The sequence below is a fragment of the Amblyomma maculatum genome, chromosome 3 (assembly GCF_055883805.1).
Source record: "Amblyomma maculatum isolate TAMU_Amacu chromosome 3, ASM5588380v1, whole genome shotgun sequence".
In the NCBI taxonomy this organism is placed as follows: Eukaryota; Metazoa; Arthropoda; class Arachnida; order Ixodida; family Ixodidae; genus Amblyomma; species Amblyomma maculatum.
The window spans coordinates 166,434,523-166,449,526 of record NC_139346.1 but is presented as its reverse complement, the minus strand read 5'-3'; the positions used below and the strand labels follow the sequence as shown (position 1 = coordinate 166,449,526).

The following is a 15,004-nucleotide window of genomic DNA, read 5'->3' as shown; positions in this document are numbered from 1 at the left end:
CGGCACTATATAATGTATCGCGCAGCGAACGGGAAGCGACTGCCATCATACCAATTAAGGGTTTAATGCCGTGGCTGTTTCAACGCTGAACGGGACAAAGGCGAAGCGCATAAAGTTTCCCGTGAAAAGAACAGTGCTTATAAAACCAAGTCAGCCCTACTTCCGGAGCGCAATACGTCAGCATCTTTCTCGAAGACCCCCGGCCAAATTGAGTACGAAGGGAAAGAACACAATGGTCGAATTCTGTGCGTCGAATAGGTATTGTTCACGAGTCCGCAAAATATGAACATCGAGGCACGAGAGCACGACAGACAATCGATAAATGTCGGTATTAGCGCAATTATTTGCATCGTCTGGGTTACCTACATGGGCGATTAATTATTCAGACTCTTAGTGCGAGAACCTTTTTGTCCCTCTTATACAACGAAGGCTGGTGTGTTGTAGCCTTGCAACTAAAACCTTCCGCGTTAATCTGAGAGCTGCTGTTTTTTTTTTTTTTTCCATAGTTCTAAACGGCGGGCGGAAATAGTTCTGGCTGAGCTTTCCACAGAATGGCCACAGTTCTCGTGATAATCATCAAGAGCGTAAGTTCTACAAAAAAAAAAAAAAAATGGTGCAAAAACTCGAACAACAATAGCTACCCACAGCGACTATGTATCAAACTGCGAGCACGCGCCTTTCTTACGTCAGAGCACGGTTGTACGAGTTACAGAAAGTTAACTTGAGCAGAACATCAGGCGTCAGAACATCTGGTTACTGCGAAGGTTGCAACACAGACGTTACCTTACATATATATGGCGCAGGCGACACTCTATATAAAGCTGTCCAATGGTTAGGCACATTTAAGTTGCTTGAACTGAAGAGGATTGCGGCAGTTTTCCGTCATCAGGAATGCAGCTGCATATCCTATTTATCTGCGTTGCCCTGAGTGCCTGCGCTGCCTCGGCTCAGCGGTCCAGAGGCGGCTACATCTACCGCTACCCGGAGGAATACCCGTAAGTCATGATCGCAATGCACAGTACGTGTTTGTGTATAACTCAGAACCTTTGATTTTTGCTATCCTCATCGGCGCAGCTTGAACACCTGCGTGCCGTACACACGAATTGCCTTAGCCCGAAGTTTAGGGTAAGCCCCCCCAAGGAGGAGTGAATTTGTAATAGATGGATGCCCAGGACAAATTTACTCCACCTTGCGGGCTTTTCTTAAACTTTGGACTGACAAAGATCCCACTCCGAGTTACTGATCGACTCGCCCTCGCCCTATCATCTGCTACTCTTCCTGATTAGCTCAGTTGGTAGAGCAACTGCCCCGGAAAGGCAGTGGTACAGGGTTCGACCCTTGGACCAAGACGAGTTTTCCTTTAACTACAAAATTTCTGAGAAAGCTGTATAGCTTTTCTTTGTAGCCGTATGGCTGCACTTGGGTGGAAGGCAGTGAGTGATCATTCCTTTATTACGAATTGCTGTACCCAGTCGAAAAGAACTAGAAAACTGTGTCAAAAATACTTCAAAATATCCTGTAGTTCTATCGTAACCATGAGAATTTTCTGTAGTTCTGTAGTATATTTCTGTTGTCTGCAGTACTTTTTTGTTGTAACTACAGAAATGTCTGATGTTACTACAGAATGTTCTGTTGTCACAACAAGTTTCCCGTCAAAAACCACACAGAAATTCTGTCGTAACATCAGAAAATTTTCTGTAGTTTTTCCGACCGTGTAGTATATTATCGTGGAAGATATGCGTAAATTGCGGATTCTGCAAGCTTTAAGAAAGTCTGCAGCGGAACACCCTATGAGGGTCGTGCGGGAGACTGTGCAAAAACTTTCTTTTCATTTCTTTTTTCTTTTGCAGGTCTCAAAGCCGGAAAGACTACGAGCTCTATTTGAGACACTCTCATTGCCTCCGGAGAGTGAGTTTTATTCTGCTCTACGCTCTTCCTCGAAATAGTACTGGACAGGTATTCGAAAAGACATGAAAGAATTTGCAAAACCAGAGAGTATTTGTCATCTGACAAGACTACACCTCAAAGAAGAAAAAGAAATTTTCCGGGCCTTAACCTAACGGTGTGCAAAGAAGTAATATAGCGTTCAAACGTCTTGCATGCTTCAGAGCGAGAAAGCTAATTCTGCTAGAGCAATCAGACTGCTGATGAACGTCCGTTGTCACGTGCCCTATTAACTGTAGTGAGAAGCCCGCAACCGAATATAAAAATAACTTACTGCACAATGTGGGTCATGGTACTGGCAGCACTCTGATGAAGATGATTCGTCTTTTTTTTTTTTTTTTTTTTGTGCAAGCGGAATGAGGTCACGTTGACACTACAGCTCGCTTCTTCACAAGTTTCCCATCCTTTTGTTCCACGTCGGGCCCCGCGGTTAAATATTCTCCTTTCGTGAAAGCAGTGAAAAATGGGCGTGTCTTACATGACAGGTATAGAATAAAGGTGGCGAGCCGAGTTGCAATTGAAAAGACAGGCCAAAAAACAAAATTTGAATACACAATTTGCGCAAGTAGATTCCGACCTTCAATAATTCCATTTCTCGCAGTGTGACGCCGTCGATCGCTGCGATGGAGACTGCGTGTGCGTTTCCAGAGGAGACTTCCCAGAGCGCGAGGAAGGACTTTGCTTCGACCCCAACATCGAGATACCTCAACACTTCCTCGGTCTAGGTTACCGGTATCAGCAAGGAAAGTAGGCACGTAAAACAACATTTGTATTCACCAAATATATAAATAAAGACAGTGCACGAAATATACATCTGTGTATCTCTTATAACCAAGAGCATAGCTAATGTCCAACAAATAAATAACAGCAACACAGCCGCCACTCTCGGGCTATTTGCCAAGCTTGGAAGAAAGTCATCTATGAATGCTGACTGCCATGCTGCTTTCTTTTGCCTCTCGCAGAGTGGTTACACAAGTGAATATTGTTTCATCTCCGCGCACTACCGATAAACCGTGAGGAACGCAGCTTCATAGCATATGTCACCCACGTACACCACACAAAGCGACTGCGCCGTTTACGCTCGCCTTGCTATCTGTTATTGCAACTTGTATCGCCGAGCGTACGTGTGCTTTATCAGTGAAGGCAGCCATCATGACGCCGGCGCATTGCCTTCGCGTTAGTGAACGCTAGCAAGTGCAGGGTCACACAGGGAGTTGACCGACTTCATTACATAACGTCTTAGAGTGTCTAGCCACAGAAAGGCGTTGGAGATCTCGAGTAATTGAAGCAGGGATGCGAGCCGTGCCTGTGGCACATCATCGTAAACGATCTCTCGACGCAGTGCTTACTGACGGCACTGCAGCTAGTCTTGCAGTTGTGACTGCTCTACCTGCGCGAAGTTTACGCTTTGGCATACTGCGTTCAGCATCAAAGCCAAAACTGACCAAACGGACTTCCCGAAAATATAGTTGCATGGACTGAAAGGCAACCGGGAATCGTTGGATTCGAGGTTTTCACTCGGCTTTCTTGGCAATTAGGCTCATTTTCTGACTGGGAAGCGAAGTTTAAGATCTAACCGACAGACCGTCAGCGATAGCCCTCATTTATCTGAATGCAATAATTACATTGGGCTCAACTCAAGCACAGTGCATAAGTAATGAGGATTCTGGTAGCGCTTTAACGGAAGTCCCAATCAAAATATGGAGATAATGTGCCGCTAATGATTCACCGCCCAGCTATAAGCTGGGCATTCCACTTTCGATGGAACCTTGGAGGTTTATTCTCTCCACTATCACTGTGTTTCAAGTAGCGGCGAGGAGTTCGGCCGAATGCAACAGGAGGCGCACCTGTAGTCTAACCAATGTAATGGCATCCATCCGGAAGTCGATGCAGGCGCAGTCACTCTTCCCGAAGCTCTGGGGTTTAGAGATACCTGTGGCCGGGTGAATAAACCGGCGGTGGAAGCTAGCAAAAAACGACTGGAAGATTGGTGGCTTAAAAGCAGAAAAGTGACATAATGTTAGTAATGTAGAAACAAAAACTCAATAAATAGAATGATGGTATAGTTAATCGATCTAAAACAATAATTAAGACACAGGGAGAAAAATGAGCATGATAGCTACTGCTACCACCCCGTTTCAAAGGGGACGCTCCTATATTCCATCCATCCATCGCCAACGCGAGCCAAGTGTGCGATTTTGATACACGCAGCCGCAATAAATATTCTAAAACAAGTATGGTCAAACAGTTGTTCTGTTCACCGCCGATATGATTGGCCGCCCCGAGGCTCATTTCGCACTCGTCGGCTTCAAGTCGAATGCCGACGGAAGTTACACCACATTCTGCATTACGAAATAAGCAGCCTAAACAAGCAAGAGAGAACGCGGAAAACGGGAAATAATAAAATGATTTCACACGTCCGGCATGGGTATACGTATCAACTCTCTCGTGCAAACAGCCGCGGAGGCGGCGAAGGCGGTTCGGCCGCAAGCAAAAGCAAACAAGGCGACGAATGCGTAGTCCGCGGAGGCGAGAGAAAATATTTGGAAAAGGGCAATAAAGCCGGGGCAGGTGGCGAAAAGCGCGCCGACAATGAGCGGGGCCGCAGGTTGCGTGCGAAATGGAGCCCGGGGAAAGGAGGGTCTGCGAATGAGGTGCTAAGACGGCGCGCGCGCTAAGGACTTTCTTTCCAGCTCTTGGCGGCGTAAACTGGTCGCCCTACTTTTAACTTCGTAAACGACCCGTCAGCGCCGAAAGGTCTCAGCCAGGTCGGCAGAGAACGGAAAAAGGGACAAGCAAAAGAAGGAAGGGTTAGCAGGCCACGCAGAAAAACGTCGTTCCGCAAAAACGTTATAAAAGAGCCCGGTCGCTAAATGACTGGCAGGCAACAACGCTTAGTTCCTCCATTTCTTTCTCCGTTACATTTCTCTAAGTTCCGAAAACCTTCGAAATAGCTAAAGGAGAAAAATAATAACTTCTAAGTGACACCGGCGCAACAAATTGCAGCGTCACGGCACAGAAAGCACAAACTCGAGGCCACTTCAGCCACTCTGGAGGCGCCCGACTCCGACGCATACGGCGCTCGGCAAAGAAGTGTCTGGTGTATATGGCAGATCATTCCTACCCCTCTGACCCACAGGCCTTCCGCCAAAGAACCGAGTTGCGCAACGACTCTACACATCAACACGCAACTTCGAAAAAAAAAAAAAGCTGGAAACCAGTGGGGCCCCAGAGAACGACGCCTCGTGTAGTGCGCGGGAGGTCACAAAATTCAAAGGCAATGAAAGAGGAAATGACAAAAGAGGCACGAATCGAGAAAAAAAGAAAAAAACTTAGTTCGAAAAACGAAACGAAAGGAGTGGAGTCGGCGCGACACGCTCGGTGACATCATTTGACAGGCTGCGTAAAGGTGGACAATTAACGACGGTATCCTCACTAATTTTTTTTTTATCCTTAGTTTTTTATTCTTCGTTTCTAATGCTGTATAGTGCGTGTTTGCGTCAGTGCTGGCCCCCCCTCAATGGTTTTCTCTTCTCTGTCGTTCTTTCCCCACTCGTATCTTTTTCTTTCCTTTCTTAGTTTTATCTGCTTACGAAAAGCAGAATGAAAGAAGCCCAGGCTTCCGCCGGTTGCAGAGGTGTGCGCGCCTAAAGCCTCTGAGTCAGTCGGGGGTGCGAGACACGTTACGATAAGGGCGTCCTGTTTTCTTGGCGTCCGCAAAACGAACGAGAGACAGTCTGAGCTAGCAAAAACGATAGGAATTTGGATCTGGCAAAAGAGGTTGCGATTCAATTCTCCAACACCCGTATGTGCGTCCTCGGCGGTATAACTACCTGATACAAATATACGCTGCAACTGAAGCTATCCGTTAGATTATGGTTCCATTGAGCAAAAAGCAAAAAGGATTGGGAACAGAACGAAAGAGGAATGCCTGAGCAAAAGGACACGGCTGGTTACACCCGCAGCTGTCAAGGAACATTCCGAGCGCAGGAATCTGAAATCAGGCGCAACGGTGGGGGAATTCCCCTTATACAGAAGACATGATATCTAGAACGTCCTACCTTCCCCGAATTCACATTAAACCGCTGCGCCCTGTCCGTACGTGCTTTTTTCTTAAACTGTTGTACGTTTTTTTCTTTATAGTATTTACAAGTGAGCGAGAATGTATTCGCTTTTTCTTTGTTGCTGTTTCGCTCCATTTCGTCGAATCCCTAAAGAGCTGGTTATACTGCACCAATTTGCTTTTCGATTGGGCTCTTCGATACTGAAATTTAGAAGCGAATACCTATGCGTATATTGGTTGACCACAGAAAAGCAGTTCTCAGGTAAAATCTCTGAATATGCTTGCAAGACTTTAAACTGGACTCGCTGGTAGAGCTTTCAGTGACAAGATACCAAGCACCCCCCACAAAAAAAAAAAAAAAAAAAAAAAAAAGCTCAATAGCCGGTAAGATGTAAAACGCTTTCGTGCACGCAACATGGGTGTAACTCCTGGCGCAACGTACGTTAGGCATCTACCACGATTCCATTCCCCTTATTATGGTTTGTGGGGTTTAACGTCCCAAAGCGACTCAGACTGTGAGAGACGCCGTAGTGGAGGACTTCGAGAAATTTCGACCGCCTGGGGTTCTTTAACGAGCACTGACATCGCACAGCACACGGATGCCTTGCTTTTCGCCTCCATCAAGCGCAGCCGCCGAGGCCGGGATTCGACCTCGCATCCTTGGACACAGCAGTCGAACGCCCTAACCACTGTGCCACCCAGGCGGGGCATGTCTCCTTACTAGTGTACATAATGAGACACCAGCTATTAATGCTGCCTGTAGTGGTTAATTAACGTAAACTGCAATAAAGATAAACTGACGGAGCACCAGCCATTGACGCGGCCCGCAATAGTTAATACACAATGAAACTATTGCAGTCAAGCTGGCTGATAGTAACGTCTACCTGCGGTACAAAAACTTGTAGCAAAGCTTCTTAACGGGGTAAAATTTCTGGCTTTATTTAAAAGCTCGCGGCAAAGTTTATAATAATAATAATTAGTTCACAGGAAGAGAAAGGTGCAGTATCTGTTAAACTTGTTCGTGTGGACACTTGAACCGCGCCTTAAGGGAAGGGAGGAAGGTGGGAGTGAAAGAGGTGCCGTAGTGGAGTGCTACGGAGTAATTTCGACTGCCTGGGGATCTTTAACGTGCGCTGACATCGTACAGCACATGGACACAACCGCCGCGGTCGGAATCGAACCTGGGTGCTCCGGCACAGTAGTCGGGCGTCTTATCACTGCACCACCGCGAAGGGGTTAAAGTTTATCCCTTATGTGAAATTGCGCATCTGCAATCTCGAGGCTGCGCGCCAAAATGACAACGCCAAGTTCTAACGAACACTCACGACGCACCCATATCCAGGACAGGCAGGGTCTGCGAGCGTCATTGGCTAATTGCATTACAACGCGAAATTCCATTGCAGACTGGGCATAAAAAAATTAAATAAAAAAGTCAAGAAACTACCTTTCCAGATGCTTACTACATTGGACGAGGCAATGATTAGCAGCCTCCACAATCTCGCGCGACTTGATCCACAGGATCAAAACCAATTAGCGCGAAGGACCGCTCCCACCTCTTTAGCCATTCGGACTGAGCTCAGTACTAACAGAAAGACCCAGCAACCGCGTCTGCCGTGAGCATTAGGGCGACGTATCAACCGCGGCATGAAACGAAGGAATAAACGGACCAACGCTCGGCCTATTAACCGACGTTAATTGCATCGGCGCCATACCTAACCCAGCGGAAATCGAAACGGCAGTCCCGCCGTAAGACGCAGTGCTTACGATATTCTCGATGTGACTAGCAGTGCATCTTCAACGCTACACGAGCAAAAAAAAAAATCATTTTCCTTATCTTTTAAACTGGACTGCGTGCCAGAGAAAGAGCGAGCGATCAAGCAAGCATGCACTTTCGATAGAAAGAGTGCCAGGAAAGAAAGAAAAGGGCATGAAGAGGGGGGCTCCAAAGCGCCAATACGGTCCTCTCCCTCTTTCGGACCCAACCAGCTGGTAGGAGGAACGAGAGAGAGAGAAAGCAAACCATGTTTCGGAAGAGACTCGGGCCATCATGTTTCCAGCCTCGCGCCAGCGGAGGCTGGAGGAGTATTAGTCATTCAGTCGTGCGGCGGTAAGGGAAGCGAGCAATGCATGCACCCAGGCCCAGGGCCTACCTCTCCTCCGCTGTTTCTCCTCTCTCATGCGCGAAAAATAAAAGTTAAAGCGAACGAAGAGAAGAGGAGCACACCCCGCGGCGGCAAGCAGCTAAACTTTCCCCCCTCTCTCAGCGCGCCCAGGCGGCAGTCGTTAAGCAGGTCGGAAACGTTTCGCCCCGCGGCAACAGCCAGACATGTCGCAGATGCCGAAACGTCGTCCCCGCCTGCCCTGCCAGCTTTCGGAAGAGAGTGCCGCCTCCAGCCCAGGTCCTGTCCACTGTCACTGCTTCCATGCGCCAAGCGGCTACGGGGACAGTTGGAAACCGACGCCTCACTTTACAATAGGCCACGGGGGGACAAAATGGAACAAAAAGGACGGAGGAGGGTGGGTGAAAAGCAAAAACGGGGGACGAAAGACCGGGCGCCAACGATGAGTCTCTGGCAATGAACCCGACTTGCACCCCTTTTTAGGGGACAACAGACAGAGCAACAGATAGTTGGTTAACACCTGAACCAGGTGAGGGTTGGGACAAGCTAGTAACACTTAAGTTGGTTAGCAGGACAACGTGTTCATTATAACTGTGCTGCGTACACGTCATCGAATCGCGGGCTTTCGACAACGAGCGAAGACTGGCGCCGAAGCACGAAGAAACAGGCACGAGAAGGCTCGCGCGATCCGATACTCGCACGGTGCCCGCGATAACGGGGCACTCCTACACACAGAAACGCAGCTCTCGTTCAGCTCTTGGGACATTTGTGTTTAAGATATGCTGTCGCAAGGTTAAACACTCGGGACATTTGTATTTAAGATATGCTGTCGAAAGGTTAAACACTCAGCAGGCAAATCGTGGAAGGATGTCAACTCTCCAGGACGTTCTGCTGACTAGCCTCACACGACTGCAGGAGAGAGGTGACAACTCCATAAGGCACTTCTTTGACTTCACACAAATCCTCTTTCGCAAAGCGGACTAGAGCCCGCTGGTCAGTCACAGTGCCCGGCTAGGCGAGACTGGAGAGCATGAGGCACTATCGACTGACTTCCTGACGCCACGTTTGGCCTTATTCGTGACACAAGGTGTTCGACACTCAAGTTGGACTGATAAGCCCCGACGCATCTTCCCGCGAACCACGGCGTGGGTTGAGCGCACACGGAAGACAGGCGCGCCAGTGTGGCATCATGCAGTGTTTTTTGAACAGCGTTCTCCATTTCCTCTGAATCACCGGCTTCGCGCTGGGAGAGTCGCTCCGCGGTGCCGCTCTCGAAGGTTTGCAGTGCACTCAGAGCGACGGCTGCGGCTGTCGCGATAAGGGTGTCGAGTGAACAATGAATGGGTTGCTGAGCTCGACGTATCAAATCTTTATGAGAGCATGCCAAATGCGTAAGCCCAGCGACTAATTTAAGTGTTCCGTGGAAACCTCGACATAATATATGTGCTAATGAGGCGAGGAAAGGTAGAGTCACGGTCCCTATTCTGTTATTTCGCGCACAGAAGGGTATAATAAAACGGTTCTGCCCTGCCCCGAACGAAACGGCGTCGAAAAGAAAGAGAAACAAGGTTGTGATCTACGAACGGGTACGATACAGCAAAATTTCTGAAGAGCTTCTCGTTTACGGGTTACGTCCAATGAAAGCGGACGGCATCATCTTTAGTGTTCTCCAATGTACAAACTAACACAAAAATCAGATTTCTTCGTATCGACAGCAATTAATCAGAATGTGCGACCGTCCATCTCGGTACCACTACACGGCCACCTCGAGCTACGCGGACTGCAGTTCGGGCGCCAAAACTGTTTGAAAGCACCGTTAACAAAAGGCCGGGGAGCTACGAGCAAGGTTGGGGGCAGTCGCATGCTGCCTGAACGGCGGTCAAAGCACGGGAGAGGGTCGCCCCCACCGCTGTTGTCAAAGGAGCGCGCGCTTTCTCCGCACGGCACGTCTCGCAAGGGAAACCCGAAGCATGTCAGCGCGCGAGAAATTCCGCACGCGCACCACCTGAAGATCGCGCACTTGCGAACACGGTGAAAAGAAAACTAAGGCACTCACCTCGCTTAAGCTTAGCCGATCCGGGCGGTGTAGCCGTTCTCGCCGCGCCGGTAGCCTCGACGAAGCAGCACCGCGACACCGAAGACGACGCCGGAGAAACAACATCCACGGGACCGCCAGCACAGCGCGTTTCCGAACTGAGCGCCATCGCCTCTTTGGCTGAACCGGCGGCGCCGCAGCACTCCCCTCGCCGCAGCCGCAGGAGCGTCGTTGCCGTCGCTGGACTGGCGCTTCTCGAAACCGCCGCGCGGTGAAAAAGCGGCGCCACATGCGACGCGTGTTCTCCTTCTCCGCCGTGGACTGGTCCCACTTCCGGAGGCAGCCGCCAGAGACGCACCAGCTCGGGAGGTTCCGGAGAGCGTCGCTTGAAGAAACGCATGTCGTTGTTCTTTTCGCTAGCGGCGAAGGAAGGAAGAACCTTTGTGTCGGATGTTGTGCCGAGGAATTCCCGCAGATGGTAGCGGAACGGGGCCAAGCTCTGTCGTAGGCACTGAAGGACTGAAGCCTTCGCCTTGTATCTCTAGGTCCTTCTGAAACAGCCGCCCCCAAAACCTCACGACCGCCGCCGCAGCTGGCACCCTTCGGCGGCGTCTTCTGGGAAGGCGCTCAGACCCATAGCTGGAGCTTCTACTGCTGCAGTTGACCCGGCACCCCGGTCCGCTGCGCCGCCGGGTCGGCTCGAATGGTTCTCAAATGTGCTGCCAGGGCCGGGAACGAAGCTGGAACGACAAAAAGACCGAATGCGCGAGCGTTATAAAAACAACCCTCAGACGGAAACCAATGTTTAAACAAACGCGAGAACGGGAATGGAAAGAAAATGCTATGCGTGTGTCTGAACCAGATGTTCAGATATTGTCTTTTCTTTTGCGCAGAGTAAGCAGCTCTCCATCAGCGGAGCCAAACAAAAGACCAAAAATTTCCTTATTTGATCGTAATGGAACATGGCAAGTCAAAGAGGAACCAAGAGCTTTCCTGAAGGAAATCGCGCGTTGACTCCCATTTCGCAAGCAGTAATTGTTGGTTCAGTTCACCGGTGCCACTAATCTACGCTGCGAGCGTGGTAATATTATTTTATGCTCTATTGTAACCTCTGCCACCGCATGCCAAACCACGCCAGCGTCCCAGACGAAGCAATCCTGGTTTAGAGATACCCGCAATGGACAGTAGTGTGCTTGTACAGGAAGCCAATGCGCTAGTCTCGACACCAGAAGTGCTTCGTCAGGGGCTCTTTGTGCTCATGACAGTGCTTCAGGCCAATTTCTGCCAAATTGAGCCTAGTCTTTGTGACAGTGAACTGTTTACAAATCAGGATGGAGTTAAAAGCGAATTAAACTTGATTTAGAGGAAGGCTATGTTAAGCAAGCCAGCGTATTGCCTATACCGCTGGGGCTTTGATACGAATCTATGACTGTAACGCTAAACCTCATTTGGCATAATCCCCAAGCGTAGCAAACGTATCATTACAATAGAACGGAGTGAAGGGCGCTTTAGACATACCGCGAAAAACATGTGAAAAAGGTGTTGGGCGGTGTAGAAGCCAGCATCGACTGTGAGAAAATGTTCACCAATAGTCATAACCTTAGTCCGCCTTTCACGAAAAGCTGTTAGTATACTACACACCATGTATGCCCATGTTGTGGTGGTTAACTCGAAGCATCAAAGTCGGCTTAAATAAGCGAAGAGCTGGAAACGCCGTAAAAACTATCCAGAGCCGTAGTCAACGACGTTAGGCTGCTTAAATATAATAATTGAGAAAAAAAAGCAAGCCTGGAGATGCTATGCCATTCTGTTAAAACCGGAGTTGTTCACAGTTGCAAAGAAAAAAAAAATTGATCTACTTAACGCACAAGCCTGCGTATGGTCTCTTAGGGTGCAGAATTCACAGGTTCCAGAGTCCCATATATCTGCTGGGCACAGATTAACCCAAAGAAATGCGAAGGTAGCTGGACAGTCCCGCGGAATGTTCGGAATGCTCTCCCTCATGCCTCTCGTCCGACATCTGCTGCCCGCGGGACAGCCGCCACAGTCGTCGCAAACTGAAAACTGACACGCAACGCGACGGTCGCGTGCACCGCATGTGGCGACATTAAAGCTAACCTTGTTTCAGGCGCGGAGACCTTGGCGCAAGGACGCCAGAGAATTCCAACTGCACGACGACGCGATTTTGTTTGTCTATATTCTCTTTCTTCTCTCCCCGCCTTTCTCTCTGTCGGCGCGAGCGGCACACTAAGGGGAAAATGTAGCGCCGAGGAAAACGCAAAAGCCGCAAACGTCAATTGGCGTTCACGACGCGGAACGTATTCGGGTCGCGCACGCCAGTGCGTCATCGTGATGCAGGCTTTCCGGCAAATCCCTATGACGTCATAACGATATTTTGATCCGCCGCTGTTGTTGCTACTACCCCAGAAAACAGGTAAGGCATACACTGCACAGAGGAGGATTATTTTCTTGCCCTGGAAAATGAGAATAAGGAAAAATTAGCGAAAAAAGAAAACTGGAAATTTGCAGTGCATTCACTGCACTGCAGTGCAGTGCACCATCGGTATTCAGTCTGCTTGAAAAAGAGTGTGTGTGAGAGAGAGAGAGAGAGAGTGTGTGTGTGTGTGTGTGTGTGTGTGTGTGTGTGTGTGTGTGTGTGTGTGTGTGTGTGTGTGTGTGTGTGTGTGTGTGTGTGTGTGTGTGTGTGTGTGTGTGTGTGTGTGTGTGTGTGTGTGTGTCTGTGTGTGTGTGTGTGTCTGTGTGTGTGTGTCCTAGACCGAGTTCCCTGCACTAACGGCGAACACTGGTTTGACCCTCCACTCAAACTTTTTCTTTCTTCTTGAATTAGTTTCCGCGGAAGCTGAATATCAGTCCTCTATTCGTGGCGGTACGAACGCGCTTGGGTGGAAGTTGACTAACTATGCCTTTAATATCCTTGGTGTCATGCGCGGGTAACGTGGCGCCACATTAATAAGTTAGCGAAGAAGTATAACGATCAGGGCAGCCCATGCGGCATTGATTAGTGCGGCAAATTATGCACAACATAACAATTACTCTTCGAATATGAAACCAAACCTCGCGAACCGATTTGCGCGCCAGTGACCTCTTCTTTTAGGAAAATTCATGCTGCAATCATTTCCCTCGAAAAAAGCAATATTACGAAAAGGGAATGAACACTTATAGCTTTCCCAATACATGATTTACCGTATTGCATGCATTCTTTCCCCAGGATTAAAAAAACAACGGCCAACCATTAAACTGGCAATCAAGATGCACGGTACTGTTTATTTTCCGCAAGCAGCTCTGTCCCGAAGCGGTGAACCGGAACTGTCGATCCCTGACCAGGCTAACTGACAGATATCAGCATGGCTTCATCATATAACAAAAAGATATGAGGTACGTGATGTTGCGCATGACTCAAGCTATGACCATGCACAAGCTGAAAACAAAGTTCATGCGTCATTGCACACTTGGCAGGACACCATATAATTTGCTTTTCAAGTGAATGGGGCAAGAGATTAGGGCGACTGCCACAAGCACCGCAGCGGTGGTGCAGTGGGGCTCTCGACTGCTGCGCCCAGGGATGCGGAATCGAATGGTTGGTTTATGGGGTTTGACGTCCTATAACGACTCAGGCTATAAGAGACGCCGTAGTAGATGGCTGCAGAAATTTTGACCATATATGGGGTTCTTCAGTGTGCAACGACATCGCACAAAGCACGAGAGCCTTGCTTTCCGCCTCCATTAAAAAGTGGCCGCCGCGGCAGGCATTCGGTCCCGCATCCTTGGACACAGCTGTCGAGCGCCTTCGGCGTGCTGTGCGATGTCAGTGCACGCCAAAGTAGCCCAAGTGGTCGAAACTTTGAAAGCGTCCACTGTAGCGTGTCTCATAGTCTGAGTCGCTGAGTCGCTTTGGGACGTTAAACCCCATAAACCGTAAACATCGATGTATACCATCAAGGCTGTGCGCTCGAAATGTCACAACAAAAGTACACCTACGAAACTCGGTAATGTCACTTTCGATGTGTCGCACGCTTAATTCTCCGCGCTTAAAACAACCGTGATATATCCGTTTGGAAATTATTTCTTTGAAAGAAAAAAAAAGAGAAAAATTGGTCGTCCTACCGAAAAAGAACTCTGCACCGGAATAAAAATGATCAAGCATGCGCGCTGTGCTTGAGATCGACAATGCATCGAGCGTATGCTCAGGGAGTGTGTTTTTCCTCGCTCCGATAAAGAAAAGAGTGCGCAATGCAGGCCGCATAGAAACCACCTAAAAAGCTACTATAAGTAAACATTACTGTTGCCACTCACTCATTATCTCGGAAGTCATATATCGGCACGCAAACCGCCCTAGCCTTTTAGTGAAACACGCTCTAGAGGCGTGTGTTTTGAGGCATAGTAATACGTAACGCAACCTACGCAAGACAAATGTAATCACTATTGCACTGCCGAATACTGTCAATCTTTACGAATCCCCGATTGAACATAAAGCACGCGAAAGGATAAAAGGATGTCTACTTCGTCGACGAGGTTTAAGGATGAAATGAATGATTCGACAATCCGCCTTTTTCACAAAATGTGGCGCCCTCTGGGAGTGGTTGAAAATTTGTCTGCTACTGGTTGAAAACATCCTTGGCGCCAGGGAAATGACGGTGTGTGTTCTTGACTGCTGCCGCCATCTATCGCATGCGCATGTCACGAATAATAACTACACATGGCCTCCAAGATCAGTTACGGCTCTGGCGATCGCGGAGGCCAAGAACTGCGCATGCGCAGCTGGGGTTAGTGGTTTGTTTTCAACCAGGGGAGAGGCGCGCATGCGCACAGCGGCTTAGTGAA

At 48.9% G+C, this 15,004-nt stretch overlaps 2 protein-coding genes across 4 annotated transcripts in view; one reads left to right on the top strand and one right to left on the bottom strand.

Moving 5' to 3' along the window:
- a (arc) overlaps positions 1–15,004 on the bottom strand; it is a 178,853-nt gene that overhangs the window by 61,742 nt on the left and 102,107 nt on the right. For all 3 annotated transcript variants that reach the window (XM_084598509.1, XM_084598510.1, XM_084598511.1), the window contains one exon: positions 10,184–10,902. In XM_084598509.1, coding sequence (XP_084454635.1) covers positions 10,184–10,562 — 379 coding nt within the window. In that variant the 5' untranslated portion in view covers positions 10,563–10,902. The remainder of the gene's footprint in view (positions 1–10,183; positions 10,903–15,004) is intronic.
- LOC146196764 (uncharacterized) lies at positions 804–2,857 on the top strand. Its single transcript, XM_084598512.1, has 3 exons — positions 804–995; positions 1,851–1,908; positions 2,546–2,857. Exons 1-3 carry the CDS (start codon positions 892–894, stop codon positions 2,693–2,695), a joined length of 312 nt encoding a protein of 103 aa, XP_084454638.1. The 5' UTR covers positions 804–891; the 3' UTR covers positions 2,696–2,857.

Bases quoted from the DNA above. Each gene is read 5' to 3' on its own strand.
- LOC146196764 (XM_084598512.1), top strand. From the start codon at position 892: ATGCAGCTGCATATCCTATTTATCTGCGTTGCCCTGAGTGCCTGCGCT. The intron at 996-1,850 runs GTAAGTCATGAT...TTTCTTTTGCAG, and splicing joins CGCTACCCGGAGGAATACCC to GTCTCAAAGCCGGAAAGACT. The intron at 1,909-2,545 runs GTGAGTTTTATT...CATTTCTCGCAG, and splicing joins ACTCTCATTGCCTCCGGAGA to TGTGACGCCGTCGATCGCTG.